At 48.0% G+C, this 20,857-nt stretch overlaps 1 protein-coding gene across 5 annotated transcripts in view; it reads left to right on the forward strand.

Annotated features, from left to right (window-relative positions):
- Positions 1-20,857, forward strand: part of TTC7B (tetratricopeptide repeat domain 7B) — a 265,844-nt gene that overhangs the window by 118,550 nt on the left and 126,437 nt on the right. For all 5 annotated transcript variants that reach the window (XM_074996636.1, XM_074996633.1, XM_074996637.1 and 2 more), the window contains 4 exons: positions 2,013-2,117; positions 4,151-4,268; positions 4,773-4,830; positions 13,702-13,774. In XM_074996636.1, the coding sequence (XP_074852737.1) occupies positions 2,013-2,117; positions 4,151-4,268; positions 4,773-4,830; positions 13,702-13,774 (354 nt within the window). The remainder of the gene's footprint in view (positions 1-2,012; positions 2,118-4,150; positions 4,269-4,772; positions 4,831-13,701; positions 13,775-20,857) is intronic.

Raw genomic sequence — 20,857 nt, forward strand, 5'->3', positions numbered from 1 at the left:
TAAGGCAACATGTGGGTGGGCACACAGTCACCTCCCTGCCCCACCCCCCATTTGTGCTAAGTTTCACATCAGAATGAGGCCAGCAGCAGTCTTTCAGCACTGTGCAGGAGGAAAAGGATGGGAGCTGCTTACATCTGCAGGGGAAGAGAGGGATGGGAAATTATGACCTGGCCTGTGTCTTTGCAGAGATCCTCTCTTCCTCTCCACTGCTGCTACCCTGTGGCTAGAAGCAGCTTGTCCCTTTCTGCCCACATGGTGTCGAAAGGCATATAATACTTCTAGGCTGCTGCTGGCCACCAGTATAACCTGACTGCTTCTTGTTCCCCCAGCTACAGTTTAGGCAGGAAAGTTAAGCCCTGAAGTGCACAAGGGCTAAGCTAACTGCAGGGGTTTTAAGCAAACCTGTTTACAGAGGTGGCTTAGCAGGGGAGGGTGCTAAGATGGAGCAGTCCTGCACGCTCCAGGGAAAGAATACATGGCAGGACAAGACAATGCTAAGCCCTGTCCTGTGGGGGTGAGGCTGCTGTGGAACCTGCAGTTTCCAGCCATGAACAGGCTGGAAATCACTTGTCCTACCACTCCAGAGCTTACCTGACAGGGAGGCTTCCCCATGCCCATGCTCTGTGGGGCTTTGGCACTCACAGGGGTTGACTCCTGCTTGCCGGTACACCACAGCTTTCCCCACTGGACACTGGCCTAGCCAGAGGAAGTGGGTTAAGGAAGGAGCCTGCCTGCGAGAGGGAGTCTGCCTACCAGGCTGTTGGTGAGCTGAGAACTGTGGCAAGGGGCTGGTCCTCAGCAGAGCACTTGGAGCAGGATGCACCCCACTGGGGGGTGGGGAAAGGGATATGGAGGAAGATCAAGGCTGGGTATGGGGGGTGAAGGGGAAAAGACGACACAGAACCGGGAGTGGGAGAACATAAAGGGATGGTGGCTAGGGTGCAGTGGTGACAGGTAAGTAGGAGGATCAGATGTCACGTTTTTAAAGGGACAGTCCCATATTGAAGCCCTCCTTTGGGTGCCCTGACTTTTTCTTAAATGTAGGCAAATTATCCCCTATTTTCTGTCTCCCTACCACATCAGTAGTGGTGGGTCCTGCTGCTGATAGAATTCCTGTTCCCCAGCCATCCACTCTCTCTAGCAGTGAGTGGAATGGTTGAGTGCCCAATGATTGGGATGGTGTGCAAGACTGGTGGCCGGGCAAAGCTGCAACACGTGTGGCTAGCTGCTTCTCCTGCTGGCCCAGCAGTGCAGCCCTTGCTGCATGCCAGCTTTCAGCCATCAGGGCTTCGCCCTCTCTCCTGTCTCCAGCTGACGCTGGCTGTGCAGTACTGATGAGGGAGTGAGACAGAAAATACGGGATAATTTGCCAATTTTTAACAAAAGGCTGTGACAGATGCAGGAGGGCTTAAATATGGGATGGTCCATTTAAAAAACTGACCCTTTTATCATCTGAATTCTGTCTGTATTCATCTCATCACTTCACTAGTCATGCTCCCGTGCTGTTGGTAGATGAAAATTATAGTGCTATAGAGGAGTGAATCTCAAACTTCTGCACTGATGATCTGTGAATGCAACCTCCCTTGTAAATGTAAAAACCTATTTTTGAATTTAACTCTGCTGTAAATGTTAGAGGAGAATCTGGGTTTCAGAGTGGAAGCTGAAGTTCTGGGCCCTCCCCTAATGCCACCATAATAACCTCACGTTACATCCCCAATCTGAGAGCCTCTTCTGTAAAGCAAGGGTGAGCCTTCAGCTCCACTGGTAGGGCAGATTTCGAGCTCTTCTGCACCACTAGAGTGGTATGCAGAGCTGTCATTTAATGCAACATATTTGACCCTTCCAACTATAAAGTCTTATATCTGATCTGTACAGATGCTTATGGTAGATTGTCAAAATAAAAATAAATTTGTACTGGTTTCTTCAGCAAATGTAACATGGGAGTCTTGAAGTTGTGAGATCTTGGCCTTATACTTTTAGAGTTTCACAGTGAAAAATGTATTTTTACACAGTCTGCTCGAGCTGTGAAAGTCTTGAAAGAGTGTATACGTTTGAAACCAGATGATGCTACTATTCCACTCCTTGCAGCTAAGTTATGCATGGGATCTCTCCACTGGGTAAGTTTATATTAGCTGTCATGTCAGAAAGAACTTAAATGTTAAGTTTGTGATAAATCCTTCGTTATGAACTTTGAAAATGCTTTAGGACCTCTGACAGTGCTCAGTCGAATTTTGATTAAAATATGGCACAGAAATAGTTTCTTCGGATTACAGTTAAATAGTGCTGTTTATCAGTGTCTTTATGTCTCTGGGATTTAAAAATATTCAGCAGCAGTTATTGCCATTAGTCAGCATTTAACAACAGTATACCTTGATATCTGTAAGAAATAGCTATTGTGTTTTAGATACTAAACTAAGGGGATGAATGCTGACTACTTAATAAATGACAGCCTTTTCAGCACAAAGATTTGTCACTTATGTAGGAGCACATTTCTGTGTGCTGATTTCAGAGATAAGCAATTACCCACATAGTATATCACCTGCTTTAGTGGTTATGTGGTTCAGAGACTATTTAAGTTCTAAGAGAAAATAATTGGAGGGAGAATTGTGACGACATTAAACTGTATTAATTATTCACACATCCCAAGAACAGAAAGTAAAGTTTTCTCTTGACATGTAGTAGATGTACTGTGTGTGTGTGCATGCATTTCTGTGTACCCGAATGTTGTAGGTACATTGTTTTTTCAAATATATGAAGTTACTGCAAAATATAACAAATTTGATTTTTGCAAATAAGAAGTGAATGAATACTGTTTTAGTATACAAAGATCAAAAACCTAAGTCCTTTAGGTTTTTCATAGTTCAGAAAGAAAAATATAACAAGTTGTGAGCCTAATAAAGATGCCTAAAACCTTCTTTATTTCAGTACTAAACATATACGCCCCAGCCTCCAAACAAACACACAAACAAAAAAGAATTTAATAGAAATATTTCTGTTGATGTTAGATTTTTGTAAAAGCTCACTCTTTTTATACAGCCTTTAATTTGAGACCATATTTAACTTGAAAGTGTTCTTTAGTAGTAAAACATGTTATCAGATGCCCTTGAAGATGGTATCTCTCTACACAAGACATTGTCTTAACTACAGTGAAAGCCAAATTATTTTTTTTTATTATTGTATGAGTTGCAAGGTGGACCTGTAGCTTCCAGAGGAAATGATAGTGAGGAAAAGGTGCTTTTTTAAATTAATTGTGGTTATAATTAATTTGTTTTGAATGTATGGTACCATCAAGGCAGGTCAGTGCTTTATAAATATTGCGTTTGTTCAGCTCGAGCAAAAATGAGAAAATGGATCAGTAGTAGGGAGTAGTAGTAGTAATTACTTTATTACTAATAGTGACCTAAGTCCTGTAAATTGCTCTGTATGAGTGACTCCTGCATGGAACAGTTTGCTGTATTGAGTACATGGATCTTAGTTTCACTTCCAGTAAATTCATGTTGTTTTAATTTGCAGTTTCTAGCCTAACTGTGTTGTCAAATAGGGAATTAAGTGAGGAAGTAGTGTATAAATGTGTAGGCAATCCGTGAATTTACAAGGAGTTCTGTGTCTGCAAAGCCAAGTTACTGGCGCTTTCTGAGAGCAGAGATGTGCCTTGCTGATCAGGGTCTTAGCTTCTGCAGTTGTTCGTGTGGGTGTTTTACAGAGCAACAAGTCAGCAGAAAAACATTTTTAATGGAAAATGTGATTTGTAAGAATCTCTGGTATCTTACAAATCACATTTTCCAGATCCTTTTTTTCAACAGAATAAATTTCCTCTTGACTTCTATCCTTTCAGTGCAAGTTCCTGTTTAATCATAGCTATGGGTGCCTCATCCACATGTGAGAACTACATTCTTTATTGTGAGGTTAGCAGGAAAATAAAATTTGGGCAGAGAGATGAGTGGGCGCTTAAAGGAAGCGGTCATAGTTGAGATTGCTTTTGTTTGTTAAAGTGACTTAATGCACTAATTCCTAATGGCCTGTAATTCCTTTCTAACCCTAGGCTCACTAACACAAATTTTGGCTTGCTTTGTATTTATGATTTTGTGTGTGGTATTTTCAGAAGCAAAAACTTTCTAAGACTTGCATTCATCTTTTGTCATATTTTCAGTTGGAAGAAGCAGAAAGATTTGCCAAAACGGTTGTAGATGTTGGTGACAAAACATCAGAGTTCAAAGCAAAAGGCTATTTAGCACTGGGACTGACTTACAGCCTGCAAGCCACTGATGGTAAGAAAAGGATACACATATAGAGTATGTCTACACTGGAGCTGGAATGCGCTTTTCAGCATGGGTAAACAGATGTGCTAGTTTAGCTAAAGTTAGCACTCTAAAAATGGCAGTGTAGCTGGGGTATGGTGTTGTGGATTGAGAAGGTGGTGGCTCAGGTTACCTGCTCAAACTCCTTTGGTCTGTATTCATACAGTCTCACAGCTGCAACCTATGCTACTCTGGCTATGCTGCTGATTTCAGTGCGCTGCCTTGAGCAAAGCTAGCATGTGTCTGTCTGCCTGTACTGGGAAGCATGCTCCTATCTGCAGTTATGCACAGAAAACGCAAGAGTCATGTAATAGAAAAACCTCAAATGTACCAGCCTATAAAAGAAAGAGTACTGTATATTTTTGTATCATTTTTGTCATAATGGTCTGCAAATGTATTACTCTTTGTTTGGTAAGCAGGTGTAAGCAAATCTTCAACTCTTAAATATTGCTGATTAAATGTGTCGTTTTTTAGCGTCTTTGCGAGGGATGCAAGAGGTCCTGCAGAGAAAGGCTCTTCTTGCATTTCAGAGGTGAGTGGGTGTTAATCTTTTAATTCTGCTGTACATAATAAAAAACCTGGTTATATGTGGTTTAAAAAAAAGATAACAGTGAAGATTATATAATGAGGATTTTCCCTCTGGGAGTCTGATTTCATGAGTACAGAACATATTGCATTAACATTCACTTTGAATTTCTGCCTGGCAGATACATATTTCTAAAAATTTTCTTTTATTTCATTACTAAATATATTTTTGTTATCTACCAAATAATATTTGCCTAAGAGCCTTTTTAAAGAAATATTTTCTCTTGGAGTAAAATATTTTTGTAGTGATTGTCACTGATCAAAGTGTACACCAAGAATTTTGCAGTTATGGAGGGAGGTATAGTTCTTTTAGAGTTATACGTGATGTAGGCTATTTGTGCATTTTTGTGCATTTGAATGAACAGGAGTTTATCAGTCGCAAAAGGTGATGGATTGCTAGGGCTGAACAATGAAGTTCTTCTTCGAGTGTCCCCGTGGGTGCTCCACAATAGGTGTCGGGCTCGCCCGGCGCCGCAGATCGGATCTTCCAAGCAGTTTCTGCTGGACCGCGCATGCGCTGGCGTGCGCCGCTCCCTTGCGCGCTCCTGGCCACGTGCGCGATCCGGTCCCCGCCAGTTCCTCTTAACCGCCGTCGACTGCAGACGGAATCCGAACTAGGCTAAGGCCAAGTTAGCGTATTCAATGGTTTTAACTGTTTTTTCTTGAAAGTTTTCAAGTTCTTAGGCTACTGCAAGTTAGCCAGTTGTTATTTTTCAAAAAAAAAAAAACAAAAAAAAACCAAGCGGGACGGCATTCAGTCCAGTCCCAGTAACAAGTGGAACACGGTTGGCCAGGAGCCTAGGGCCATCAGCCCTCCTGCCATGGCAGGCCATCGGAGAAGGGGAAAAACAGCACAGAGAAGGTGCTAAGTACCTGTTAACAACTGAAAGACTCACCAACAATGTCCTCTTCAGGATTTAAGAAATGTGAGTCCTGCCGAGAGGCAATGCCAGCGTCTGATGGGCACGGTCTATGCATAAGGTGCCTGGGGGAGTCCCATGTCACGCAGAAATGCTCCTTCTGTGCAAAACTAACAGCCAGAGCAAGGAAGGACAGGGAGATACGGCTTAAAATGCTGCTTTTCGACAAGGCCCTCCAGCCAGACGTGCTGGAGCGGCCGCTGCAGGAGGGACCCTCCGGGGCCCATAAAAGGAAAGCCGCCTCCCTCACCCCATCAGCACAAAAACGGATGAAAGCCTCCCCAGCCCGATCCCTGCCGGCAGCAGCAGCGAGCGGGACGGGAGGAGCGCGCAGCCCCCAGCCTCAGCAACAGCTGATCGGCGGTGGCACGGAGAGCCACGTGGAAGCGGCTCAGCCTCCGATAATCAAACAGCCGCCCCGCACCGCAGGCAGGGCGGCAGCTAAACAAGCGCCGGTACCGGCGGCACCGCAAGCAGCGGCACCGACCCCCGGGGAACCGGCGGTGCAGAGCGCGCAGGCACGCAGCCTGCAGGCGCCGGAGGACACCGCCTATGAGTGTGCCGAGCACGGCGCGGACGGGGCAGAGATCCCCTACACGCCAGGGGGCGGAGTTACCTCCTCAAGGGAGGGGGAAGGCTGCACACAAAACGAGACACCGCAGCCCCTCTCCAGACAGGGCTGTGGAGTTGCTTTCTTTCAGCCCTCCGCTTATGCTGCAGACTCCATCCAGAAGGCAGGGGTCCCCCCTAGCCTACCCGGAGCCCCCGTATCCATTTTTACAACCAGCCTTGCCCTGGCTGGGACCACCTTCACCCTTCCTGGGGTTTGAGCCACTGGAATACTATCCAAAATCGCTCTCTCCTGTGTCACAGATCTCTCGACGATCTCACTCCCCCAGACGCAGAGGGTATGCACCAAGGGAGTGGTCTAGGTCACCTTCCCAAGAACAGTGCCTATACTGCCATGGTCGCCCCTATCACGCGGGGCATAGACACCACCGGCAATCTACCAGGGAAAGATCCCCACAGACGATCTCGTATCCCCGAGGGCAATCGTGACCGGGGACAGAGACTCAAGTATCTCAGGGGGGACTGGTTATGGAACCCCGAGATTTTCCCTCGCAAGCCTCTAGCGAGAGGGTGTACTATCACCAACAGGAACCGGAAGGGTCCAGAGAGGCGTACCCCAGTGGTTCCTCGCTCTCCTCCCCGGACGAGGCTACGGCCCCGGGGGATGTCCATCCTCTGGACGATCTCAAACAGTTTCAAGAGCTGTTTAAGAGGGTGGCCTTCACGCAAGGCATCCAGACAGCAGAGGTGCAAGAGAAACACCATAAGCTCCTCAAAAATCTGAGACCTCCGGCCTCCTCCAAAATAGCAATACCGCTTGATGAAGCAATCTTGGAGTCCGCCACTATGATATGGCAGACCCCTGCGACTATTCCGCCTGTCCACAAGAGAGCGGATAAGAAATTATTCGTGCCGGCGAAGGGCATGGAGTTCCTGTTCAGCCACCAACAACCAAATTCCTTGGTGGTGGAGTCGTCACAACAAAGATCAAAGACATCTCAATTCAAGACAGGGGGAACAGACAAAGATGCCAAGAAGCTAGAGCTGTTCGGCAGAAAGGTCTACTCCTCCTCCACTCTACTGTTGCGAATGGCAAATTACGCAGCGCATTTAGCGAACCATAATTTCGACAACTACAGTAGGTTAACCTCCCTCATGGACTCGCTTCCAGAGGACAAGAAACCGGTGCTCAAGGCCATTGTGCAAGAAGGCTACGCGGCCTCGAGGATGGGAGTTCAGATCGCCCTGGATGTTGCAGACACAGCAGCATGTTCCACAGCTACAGCAGTGGTGATGCGAAGGGAGTCCTGGCTCCAGACTTCGGGTATACCGAGGGATCTGCAGGCAAAGATAGTCGATCTTCCCTTCAACTCGCAGAAGCTGTTTGCTGAATCAACTGACTCGGTCCTTCATTCCAGTAAAGATTCAAGAGCCACACTTAGGACCCTGGAGATTTACATCCCTCCATACAGAAAGAAAAAGTACTACCCTCAACAAAGACGGTACCAGTACCAGCAACAGCGTCCCCGGTACCACAGGGGTTACGAGCAAGGGCGACATCAACAGCACCAGCAGTACAGAACTCCCAGGCGACGTTCACAACAGAGCCATGCGTCCTCGGGGCAGGGCCAAAGGCCACAAGTTTGACACACAGATCCAGGGCTGCGCCATCACTACCATCGCACAAGGTCATCCGAAGCGGCTATTCCACCATCGCCTCCGACCGTTCTACGACCAGTGGCAAAGGATCACCACAGAGAAATGGGTGCTGGAGATCATAGCCACGGGGTACACCATCCCCTTCCAGTCGCTCCCACCGCCACGACCTCCACCCAGGCCCCACCTCCAGGAGGCCTCCCACGTGGCGAGGCTCAAGCAGGAGGTAGACCACCTCATGCTCGTAGGGGCAGTGGAAAGAGTGCCGGAGGAACTGCAAGGACAAGGGTTCTACTCGAGGTACTTCCTCACGGAGAAAAAGACAGGAGGCTGGAGGCTCATCTTAGATCTTCGAGGCCTCAACCAGTACCTGCGCAAGCAACGCTTTTGGATGATCACAATCACCTCCATCCTTACGGCACTGGACGATGGAGATTGGTTTGCAGCCCTCGATTTACAAGACGCGTATTTTCACATAACTATCCATCCGGCTCAACGGCGATTCCTCCGGTTCATGGTAGTCAAAGAACATTTTCAATACAAGGTCCTACCGTTTGGCCTCTCCTCGGCCCCCAGAGTCTTCACCAAGACCTTGGCAGTGGTGTCAGCCTACCTGCACAGACAGGGCGTATTTATATTTCCGTATCTGGACGACTGCCTACTCAAAGGGGCCTCGAAGGAGGAGGTACTACGCATGATATGCGTCACAGCAGGCACGTTCTCTTCGCTCGGCCTGGTTATCAATCTGGCAAAATCAAAGATAGACCGCACACAGGACATAGAGTTCATAGGGGCACGCATAAATTCTATTACAGCGAGAGTATATCTACCAGAGACTCGCTTTCGGGCCATCGGCTCCCTCGTGCAGGTCATCACCTTCAGCCCTACGGTGCCGGTCCTGACATGCTTACAGCTGCTGGGCCACATGGCAGCGGCGACGTTCGTAGTACAGAACGCCAGGTTACACATGCGCAGCATGCAGCACTGGCTGGCGAGCGTATACAAACCGGCAGCACACACCGTTCACAGGGTGGTGTCGCCCACAGCAGAGGTGCGCAAATCCCTGCAATGGTGGGTAAACCCCAAGAACTTGCTAACAGGGGTACCCTTCCACCAACCACAAATATCGGTTTTTCTTACTACAGATGCCTCCCTCATAGGGTGGGGAGCACACATGGGCGAAGAGGTGACTCAAGGGCTGTGGTCCTCCACGGAGCAGTCACTGCACATAAATATACTGGAGCTCAGAGCAGTGTTCAACGCCTGCAGACACTTTCGAGACCATATACAAGGCAACGTAGTTGGGATCAGTACAGACAATACCTCCACCATGTTTTATATAAACCGGCAAGGAGGAGCTCGGTCCCGTGCCTTATGTGCGGAAGCAGTCCGGTTATGGAACTGGTGCATCGCCAACAATATAATCTTGAAAGCCTCGTACTTACCAGGCGCTCACAATGTGAAGGCAGACCAGCTGAGCAGGCATTTTGCACTCACGCATGAGTGGCAGATCCGTCCCGATCTGCTACGACCGATTTTCCACGCATGGGGTTTTCCCCAGATAGACCTGTTCGCCACTCAACACAACAAGAAGTGCCCACGATTCTGCTCCAGGGCAGGACTGGGATGGGGGTCCCTGGGGGACGCGTTTGCAATCTCGTGGAGGGGCCCCCTGCTTTTCCTCCCACAGTGCTGATCCACAAAGTCTTTCAGAAAGCCAGGAGGGAAGGAGCCTGAATGATCCTGATAGTCCCAACGTGGGATCGACAGCAATGGTTCCCCCTACTGCTGCGCATGTCGGACCGTCCACCGATGCCTCTTCTGGTGGCGCCGGATCTGCTCACGCAAGCCCAGGGGTCCATAGTGCATCCGCACCCCCAAGGCCTGCGACTACAAGCGTGGTTAATCCATGGCTCAACTCCCTAGAGAGCGCATGCACAGAGGAAGTGCAGCAAGTCCTAGAAAGTAGCGGGAGGACTTCCACCAGGAAGACCTACAAGCAGAAATGGACTTGCTTCACGGCTTGGTGTGCTACCAAACAGCTGGCCCCCCTTTCGGTGCCTATACCTGTAATATTAGAGTATTTACTGGACCTCAAGAGAGGAGGACTCTCACTATCCTCGTTAAAGGTCCACCTTGCCGCCATTTCGGCGTTCAGACACGAGGAGGAAGGGCACACGGTGTTCGCCCATCCCATGGTTACCGGGTTCCTCAAAGGGTTGGTAAACCTATACCCCCCTCGGAAACCGCTTCCACCTTCGTGGAACTTGGACCTGGTGCTTAACGCGCTAACGGGACCACCGTTCGAGCCCTTGGCCACGGTTTCCCTCCGCCTCCTTACGATAAAGACGACCTGTCTTCTCGCAATTACATCAGTTCGCAGGGTGAGCGAGCTTGCGGCAGTTATGGCAACGCCACCCTGCACTGTTTTTTCCAAGGAGGCGGTAACCATACGGCTGCATCCAGCCTTTGTTCCCAAGGTTTCTTCTGAGTTTCACATTAACGAACCTATTGTTTTACCCTCGTTTTATCCAAAGCCTCATAACTCTAACAAAGAGGCGCGCCTACACCTCCTGGACGTGAGGAGGGCGCTAGCCTTCTATGTAGACAGGACCAAGTCCTTCCGGAAAACGGATAGACTCCTAGTCTCTCTCGCTCCCAAATCGAAAGGAGAAGGTCTCTCTTCGCAGAGAATCTCGAAGCACATCGTATCCTGCATAAAAATGTGCTACGAACTCAAAAAGACTCCTTTATTGGCCACTCCCAGGGCTCATTCCACTAGGGCGGTGGCGGCATCAACAGCCTTTTTCAAGGGCGTTGCACTAAAAGACATTTGCAGAGCGGCCACCTGGTCATCCTACGACACCTTCGCCAAACATTACGCCCTTCACAGGGTATTCCAAGAGGATACCCGTCTCTCGACAGCGGTCCTCTCGGGGACAAGCTGCACATAATCCGATTACCCACCTCCTATCTTGGGTTACTGCTGGGTAGTCACCTACTGTGGAGCACCCACGGGGACACTCGAAGAAGAAAGACAGGTTACTCACCGTAGTAGCGGTGGTTCTTCGAGATGTGTCCCCATAGGTGCTCCACTACCCGCCCATCCTCCCCGCTTCGGATCTCTGTTAGTGTTTTGCAGGAGCATCCGAGGCGGTTGGTCAAGGAACTGGTGGGGACCGGATCGCGCACGTGGCCAGGAGCACGCAAGGGAGTGGCGCGCTCTGGCGCATGCGCGGTCCGGCAGAAACTGCTTGGAAGATCCTATCTGCGGCGCTGGGCGAGCCCGACACCTATTGTGGAGCACCCACGGGGACACATCTCGAAGAACCACCGTTACTACGGTGAGTAACCTGTCTTTCTCTGTAGTCACAGAATAGTTACGAATGTGGGCAATGACAATGCAAATTGTGCACACACACATCCCCAAATCATGACCAAGGGAAAGAGTCTCTGGAAGAAAAAGGGGGAAACACAAAAGGAATGAATGAATTAAAAATTATAAATACAGGAAGATGTTTAAGTGGTATAGCCAGAAGACGTGCCAGTGTTCACATTTGACTCTTGCTGATGTACATATTCATGCTAAACCAACTTGGGTTTTATAGGTCAAAATGCTTTTGCAATTTTTTTCCCCACTAATTGTAAGTGGTGCAGTGACTAATACTTGAGTCATTTTTACATGAATATTTAGGGTTTTGTTTAATATGGCAGCATCAGATTGGCGGGGAGTAGAGGAAAGATGGGCATGTATGATATTATCAGGTTGCATCTACACTTGCATTCCTCTTTCGAAAGAGGTATGCAAAAGAGGCAAATTGAAAATGTAATTGAGGTCTAAATTTGCATATTTGGCACCTCATTTCCCTATTTTAATGTCAGAAGAGCTTCTTTCGAGAGAAGAAAGCCAGTGTAGATGCTACTCTTTTGAAAGTAAACCCATCTTTGAAAGAATCCTTCTTCTGTTTATTTAATGGGGAGAAGGATTCTTTCAAAGATGGGGTTTACTTTCAAAAGAGCAGCGTCTACGTTGGCTTTCTTCTTTCGAAAGACGCTCTTTTGAAATTAGAATATGCAAATGAGGTGCCAAATATGCAGATGCCTATCAGTTGCATTGTTGATTTACCTCATTTGCATACCTGTTTCAAAAGAGGAGTTCAAGTGTAGATGCACCCTCATAGTATGTTGGTTGTCATGTTGGCTGACATACTGGCATTGAACCATGGACCTTAAGACCCAAAAGCATGAACAGCTATGACTTGAGCTAAAGAGTTACTGCTCCTTATCTGAAGGCAGAAAGAGGTAGTTTTGTATGTGGATCAGCACAGAGAGCTTCCTTTAGTGCTCACTTATCAGTGATTTACAGTAGTTGTTGTAGTCTGTGTAACTATGTCCTGAAACTTTAAGCCTGTAGAATGCTGAGGACTCATGAATTCTGAGATCAGAAGGGATCAGTGTAACCAATTAGTATGACCTCTTGAAAAACACCAGGCCATAGCTCTTCCTCAGAATAATCTGTGTGAATTATATCATGTTTTTCTAGGGAAAAAAAATCCACTATTGAGTTTAAAATGGCCAGTAAGGAAGAATCCACTACAGGTTGACTCTTTTTAATCCAGAATACTCTCATCCGGCAACATCTGTAATCTGGTATTGTTTTAGTTAGCTGGACTACCACTTATGAATGTGGCCAAGTTTTCCTTGGTCCCATGAAGTTTATTTCCAGCCATCAGTCCTGGCTCTCAGTGTTCTGTGCTGTTGTTTAGATATCATTTACCTCTAAATGTCTTCTAAGAGTCCAGTAAGCAGCAGAAGTGTTGGTAATGCTGCTAGACATATTGACATTCCCCACCCCCATGATCCTGCAAATTCTCTTGTTCAGCAAATGTCAGGTCCCAAGGGTACAGGACTAAAGAGGTTCAGCCTGTACTAGAGTGCTGATGTAATTGGGCTCCCTACTTTCTTTTTTGTGTGATGCAATAGTGTTTGTTTTTAAAATAAATAGTGTTCTTTAACTCTGCCCTTTTAAATGTGGGGTGGTTTTTTTGAAGCTGTCTTATCCTGATGGTTGGAATGTCCCTGCACAGCAGTGAAGCAGGATACACTCCTGCCCTTCTCTTGAGTGCTGGGAGTGGGACATGGCTGACTTGGGCCTAGTCTCCAGGAAGTTGTAGAATACTACTTCACTTAAGTTGTGGTCAGACTTCTGGATTCTGCAGCACATTCTGGAGGTTGTGCAACAGTAAGATTCACTCCACTGTACCTTCCCTTCCCTTGAGGCCTGGCCTTCAGCATCAACCTGAAAAAATGGCTTGGGCACCTGTCATGTAGCTGGCATTGTTCAGCCCTTTCTTCTTAATATAAAATAAGATCCTTATAGTTAATTGTAAGAAATTGAATTCTTAGTTCAAAGAATTTTTCATTGAGAATTTTTTACTTCCACTTCTGAGGTTACACCGAAAGTATATAAAAGAACTCTGTGCAAAACCAAAAGGTGTTTCTGTTAAGTCAAGGGTTTCAGTGACTGAAGACTTTATAACCAGTTGAGTGCAAGAGGGACAGAAGACTGTCCTCCCATGTCAAAATATGAACAAATGACAAGTTAAAAAGAGAAGTGAATGTGTAGTTGTTAATGTATCTTCCCAGGCTAACTATATTTAATCTTTTTTCAGGGCCCACAGTTTGTCTCCAACAGATCATCTTGCAGCATTTTATCTTGCACTGCAGCTTGCCATATCCAGACAGGTTAGTTCTACTTGACAAATATATTAAAATGACACAATGTGGTATGAAAATGAAAATTCTGACCTATGTAAATGGACATAGCAATGGTAAACAGCTAGAGTGACCATCTGTCCCGTTCTTAATGGGACTGTTCCTTATTTCAGCTTCCTGGAAGGCATCACAACTTTTTATATTAAAATGGGCAAATTGTCCTGTATGATGATCTGCTATTTAAAGAGCTGCCTGGGAGGGCTGGGGAACAGGTGGGGTTGGGCTGTTTGAACAGCAGGCTCCCACACACACACCCAGGCTCCTGCAGCTACCCCTCCCACTACTAGTCCTCACACTATCATCCCACACTGTGGAGGACAGGAAGATGAGGACAAGGCAGGCACTTCTAAAGAACAGTTACCACTTCATTGTAAGTACCTTATTTTTAATGTTTTACGTCTTTTTGTTATAATAGTGCAGTATGTCTTTTTAATGGGCGCTCAGTCAACTTAATGTTGTTATGAACATTTGTACTGCATGGTTTTGTTTGATTGACATTGAACTCACTTAAATCCAAGCAATTTTACCAGGTTAACCATATTTGGCATAGGGAAATATGGTCACCTTGTAAACAGCAAACAAAAGAAATCATATGTTTTCATAGCCTGGTGCTACCTGTAGTCACCAATATAGATTATAACATTAAGGAGCATCAGCAAATAATTTTTTAGCAGTGGAGTATTTTCGTATCCTAAGGATTCAGTTGCTGTTTGTGTGCACTTGTTATAAATTCTGATAATCTGTTTCATGATTTATATCCATCCTCTGAGCATTGAAATCTGTAGCGAGGAACACTTAATTCCACTTCCTCATTTAATGAATATATGGTCTCTACTCTTTCCCTATATGTAGGCTCTGAACTGTGGCTAATGTCAGTACAGGGAGCATTTCCCTTAGAGCCCATCAGTGTTTCCTTTTAATCTAGCATTCTACCACAGTATACCTGGTGCTAAGGGTCAGAAATAGGAGATTAGAAATCAAATTCTAATGTGCTTGATGGCCATGTATGTTTTCCAAATACTTGTGGGTGATTTGATTGTTGTAAACAGCATTATAAATATCTGTCTAAAAAGAAAAGAGGAAGTCTAATAAGCTGCAGAAAGAGGTGGAAGCCAGGATGTGTTCTTAAAATGAAAACTGAATCTTGTTCTTATACAGCTGTCACATTTAAAGGAACTAGGATTGTGTCTTGCATTACTTGAATTTGGGTAATACATAGCTGCTTTGTATATGTCATTGTAGGCTTTTTCCTGTGTCAAGTTTATTTTAAGAACTAGATTTGAGCAAAGTAATTTACATAAAGGTGACTACTTTTCATTGCTAATGAACAGCAAAAGTATTGAATCATGTCACATTGGAGCAGAATGGACTACAACATCACAATTTTTTTCTGTAGGAGGTTATTTTCTGGCTCTTGCTTCCCAGAAATGTAATAGGGAAGAATTAGAACCAGGTCAAAAAGAAATCCCCACTAATAGTACAGGAGAAAATAGGGGGAAAAAAGCAAAAAAACTGTGTTATTACAGGTCTTTGTATTTGGCATTGGAGCCTTGGATCAGTAAGTTATAGGTCTTAAAGATCCAGATCCACAATTTAGGAAAGGAAAATTATGGGCTAAAGAATTAAAGAAGATATACAGTGCAATCCAATGAGGCATTTTTGGAGAAAAATAAAAGTTGATGGGGATAAGGGAGAAGCACAACTATCTTGTAGAACAAGAAGCAAACTTAGAAGACCAATTATGGAGGTGCCAGCATAATGGGAGGCAGGAGCCAGGAGAGTTTCCCTCTGTTTGCAGCATAGCTGTCAGATGTATCTATGCAACGAGACTTGTGAAAGTTGCTTGTATTCCCCTGGTTTTGACACAGCTAAAACAAAATAACTTCAAGCTGACTTAAATAATATAAAAGAGAATATGAGATAAAAATAAAAGAGAATATGAATTAAATAATATAAAAGAGGATATGGGCATGCTTCTTTCTCTGCCTCCAGTTATAGTTCAGGTAGAAGGGCAAGGGAATGATGATGGAGGATTGTTACTGAAACTCATGATCGTGATATCTGGGAGTTGGACTCCCTTGTCAGGGATTGGGGACCCCTCCATGGAACAAGTGAAATAGGTTCATTCATAGGTTTATGAAAGAAATAACCTTGAAAGAGTTGAACTAGTTAAATAAGCAGGATTGAGATAAATAAGCAATCTTGTAGCACTTTAAAGATTAACAAATGATTTTTAGCTAATGAATTATTGTGGGACAGACCTCCTACTTCAGTTGTAGAAATTCAGACGTGATTGAGGTAAGTTATGGTAGGTGTCTTTGCAGCATTTATGGTTGCAATTTATAGGGCATACTATTAATGTCTCAACTTTCTGAGCACTGTAAAATATTTAATGTGAAGGTCTTCCTGGAGGAAAGACCACTTGAGCTAGCAGATTGCCAGTTTCATAATGTCATCCTTTAAGGGTAACATCTTTTGTCATCCTCTAAGGATAAAAATCCACAAATTATTTAATATGTAAAAGTTCCTGTGCTGCTTTGTCTGTGTATAGTGGCCTATCATCAGGTATTGACAGGTGCACAATTAAAGAATCTGTGAGAGCATAATGTATGTAATAGACTAGTGAGTGGAAAGGTATTAATGGTGCCTCCCCCAGAATGCAAGCAGTATCTTTTGCAGTTCAACTCTGATCCCAGTAATGTGGACAGTTTCTCTGTGTGTATGTGTACACGCACATATGTGAAATATATATATATATATATATATATATATATATATATATGGAAGGGCAATGGAATGTTGGTCTGGTTTGACATGAGTTTATTTTTTTGGAAGACAGGGTTAGGGAAGTAAATAGATGAGCAAGCTGAAAACAGACTTTGCTAACTAAAATTGGAAAATGGCTCAGATACAGAGGTAAGAGACAATGTCAGAACTTATTAAGGTAAGAGCAGGGAACCACCAGGAACCATTTGCAAAGAAAAGCATGACAATGAAGAAGATAAGTTTAAAATGAAAAGAAAGGATAAAGAGTAGGTCAAACAAGGTCACTGTGTAGACAACATACAAGGATTGGTTCCTACTAACTAACCACGCCAATCCCAAAACTTCTAATGCAGTATGTAATAAATGCAAATGGGATGTGTAGATAAGAGCGAAAGGACACTCTGTAACACTGGATCTGTGATATACCCTACATTTGAGTCTGATCAACACAGCACAGTTTTGCTGTATGCCAAATAAAGATACCTGAATGATGAAGTCTTGAGTTTCTGGGAAGCTGAGTGAAGGAGATTGTGTAGGGAATTCCAACTATAAAGAGTTTGTCATAATTTCCTTTTTACGTAGAAACACATTGGCTCTGGCCACATTAGAGAGTGATTTTGAAATGGCTTATCCCTATCCGTTATTTTGAAATAAACCATTTCGAAATAAGTGGCGTGGAAACGACCACACACGAAATGCAGATCTGCAACATCAAAATGACTCCCAGTCATTTCGAAATGGAGCGGCTACACTGCCACAGCTTCATTTCAAAATAACAGGGCAGGCAATGGCAAGGGCAGGGTCAAATGGCTGACAAGCCCTTCCTGGAGCACGGGTGAGGCAACCCCTTAAAGGGCTCCTCCCAAACACATCCCCTGTGCACATGCTGAGGACCCTGGCTGCTTGCAGCATGCGACCTCCAGCGCAGCACTCGGCAGAGCCTTGGTTAGCCACCACTGCCTGCCATGGACCCGCAGCACTTCACTGACGGGGACACCTTGGACATCGTGGCTGGCCTGATGGCTTTCCTCACAGCATGCCATATGAGGCTACGTGCTGCCTGACACATGGCCAACCTCCTGCAGGCTCCACCCACGCTGCATCTGGAGCACCCCCTGTTCCAGCCCCGCTGTTGCCTCTCGCAGTACCCCACCAGCAGGGAATGGTGGGACAACGTTGTCCGTGGAGCATGGGACAACGACCAGGGGGTCCGCAACTTCGGGATGACTTGGGCCACCTTCATGGAGCTGTGCCTTTGGCTGGCACCAACACTTCGCCACCAGGACACCCGCTTGTGGCCTGCACTCCCCCTGGAGAAACGAGTGGCCATAGCTCTGTGGAAGCTGGCTACCCCAGACAGCAACTGCTCACTTGGCCACCAATTCGGGGTGGGGAAGGCCACTGTCGGGGTCGTCCTCCTTGAGGTAAGGCACCTGGGGCCACGCAGCCACGGTGCAGTCCTGGGGAGGGGGGTCCCAAGGTGTGGGTCCCCGGGGAGTGGGGTCCCATGGAGGGGGGTCCCATGGAGGGGTTTCCCAGGGAGCGAGGCCCTGGGGAGTGGGACCCCCATATGCTACCACACGCTCACGGGCTCCTGTGCCCTCTACCCTACAGGTTGTCGCCACCATCAACAGGGTCCTCCTGCGCCGTCTGATTCGCCTTGGGGACGTGGATGCTGCCATGGCTGGATTCCCCAACTGCATCGGTGCATTGGACAGCACCCACGTCGCCATACGGGCCCCATCACGCAGCTGGGGACGGTACATTGACTGCAAGGGCTTCCACTCTGTCGTCCTCCAGGCCCTCATGGATGCCTGGGGACGTTTCACCGACGTCTGTGTGGGTTGGCCGGGCAGGGCCCATGATGCTTGCATCCTGCGGAACTCGTAGCTCAGCCGCAGGATGGCAGAGGGCTCCTACATCCCCCCACGGGAGCTGCTGGTCGGGGACATGACCATGCCCTGTGCATTGTCGCAGATGCTGCCTACCCACTCCAGCCCTGGCTAATGCACCCCTACACGGGACATACCATTGAGAGCCAGGACCCTCTTCAGTGCCCACCTCAACCATGCCAGGGACACCATAGAGCGGGCATTCGGCTGTCTGAAGGCACATTTCAGGTGCCTCCTGATGCGCCTGGAGGTAGGCCTTCCCAGCGTGCCTGCAGTCGTGGGTGCCTGCTGTGCACTGCACAACCTCGTGGAGAGCAAGCCAGGAGCTCTTTGTGGCACACTGGGCAGCCGAGGCCATGCTGCACTATGAGCAGCCAGGTGAACTGGCACGGGGTGCATGTGCGGGAGGCTCTCCGGGAGACCTTTGCCTGGGGGCCCCCATGACCTGTCCCTGCTCACTCTATGCAACCTCCCCCCCCGCCCCGGTTCTCACACCTGCCCACCAGCATCGCCCTTGCCACCCCCACTCGAGGCAGCACACGTACACCGTTAAATAAATTCAAGTGCTATGTTTGGAACAGAAAGAACGTGTGACTATTTGTGGGGTGGGGGAGCTATTTACATGGGGGTGAACTATATACATGGGGGGGGGCTTCAATCGTCCATCAGAGTGGCTGGTTGGGAGCCACGATAGTCCCTGGAGCCGCAACCGCCCTGGGTCCAGGGACCACGGCGGGGCCGGAATGGGGTAGGTGGAACAGGGAGGTAGGGTTGGACTGGGGTATCTAGGGGCTCGGACTCGTGGGGAGGGGGTGGAGGAGCCACAGATGGGCAGGGCTCGCCTGGCCACAGCCAGCGCACCAGCTCCCGCCACTCGGCCGGGGTCATGTTGGCTGGGAACAGAGCTGCAAGGGCTGGGGTGTGGGGGGGCAGAAGGGGCGTGGCGGGGGTCTGGGGAACAGGGAGGAGCTGAGGAAGGGGTGGGTGGGGAAGAGGGAGAGGTGGGGGCAGGGAAGAAGGGGAGGCTGGGGCAGAGGGAGGTGGCGGGGAGGAGGAGGGTACCAGGGAGAAAGGGGGTGCTGGGCAGAGGGGGGTGCTGTGGGAAAGGCCATCCATGGGGCGGGCGGCTGGGCCAGGCGGTTGGCGACAGCCTGGGTCAAGGTGTTGAGATACCCGGTCCGAGGCTTCTGACCCTTATGGCAGCCCATGGCCCAGTGACGGCCATTCCTGGGTCCCTGGCCTGTGGCCGTGTGCTCAGGCCTATACTGGCTGCATCAGGGACTGCCCCCTCTCCCGCATGACCAGGGCACCCCACGCCTGGTTCTATCTGACGGTTCCTCGGGTGGTTCAGGGGAGGCCCAGGTGGAGGTAGCCTGGCTAGGGCCCTCGGAGGGCTCGGCCATGTACATTGGTCTCTCGCTGTCCCCAGTGCCAGCAGGTACTTTGGGGTCTGCAGTGGGGGGGCGGCATCGAGGGTCCTGGCTGGGCCTCCTCTCTCTGCCCCTCTGGCTCCCCCGTGTCCAGGGTCTCCCGGAGTGGTGCAGCCTCCCTGGGTCCCCGCAGCTGGTGGAGCTCCCTGAAGTAGGGGCAGGTGGCTGGCGCTGCCCCTGACTGTCTGGCCGAGTCCCTTGCTCAGGCATGGCCCTGCCGCAGCTCCTTCACTTTGGAGCGGATCTGGTCAGGGGTCCAGATGGGGTGGCCCCTTGCGGCGAGGTTGCTGGCAAGGCGGGCGAAGGCATCCGCATTTCTCTTCCTCCCCTCCATCTTGAGAAGAATGTCCTCTTCCCCCCACACAGCCAGCAGGTCCTGGACTTCAGCTTCCAGCCAGAGGACCCTCCTCCTCTTTGGGGGCTTGCGAGAGCCCTGGGAACCCCGCCGCCCGGACCCCTTGGCTCCATGAGGATCCTGGGTGTTCTGGCTGCTGGCCATCAGTCCGGCCACAGTGGGGTGTGGCTTTCTGGGGGTGCTAAGGAGTGTCGTCTGGCCACCTCGTGCTCCTATGGCTGCCAGCACACACTCAGCTTCCTGCACGGGGTTTCTGTGTCCCTGCAACTTTCCGGCACCCGCAGGTGACAACCATAGAGCTCTGGCTGCTGGTGGCAGGGGCTGGCTCTGTGGAGGACTTTTCATTTCGAAATGGCAGCCAAGGAGTGGTGACACACATTTAATTTTGAAATTAACATTGAAACGAGGCATTATTCCTAAAACGGGAGTGGAATAATGATTTCGAAATGAACACCTTTTAATTTTGAAATTAATTTCGAAATGAGCGATTGCTGTGTAGCTGCTCTCCTGCTCATTTCGAAATTGCTCCTCATTTTGAAAATTATTTCGAAATGAGCTGCAAGTGTGGCCACAGCCATAGCTTCATAAAATCATTCATTCTCACACTTGA

Source organism: Carettochelys insculpta, chromosome 6 (assembly GCF_033958435.1).
Source record: "Carettochelys insculpta isolate YL-2023 chromosome 6, ASM3395843v1, whole genome shotgun sequence".
NCBI lineage: Eukaryota > Metazoa > Chordata > Testudines > Carettochelyidae > Carettochelys > Carettochelys insculpta.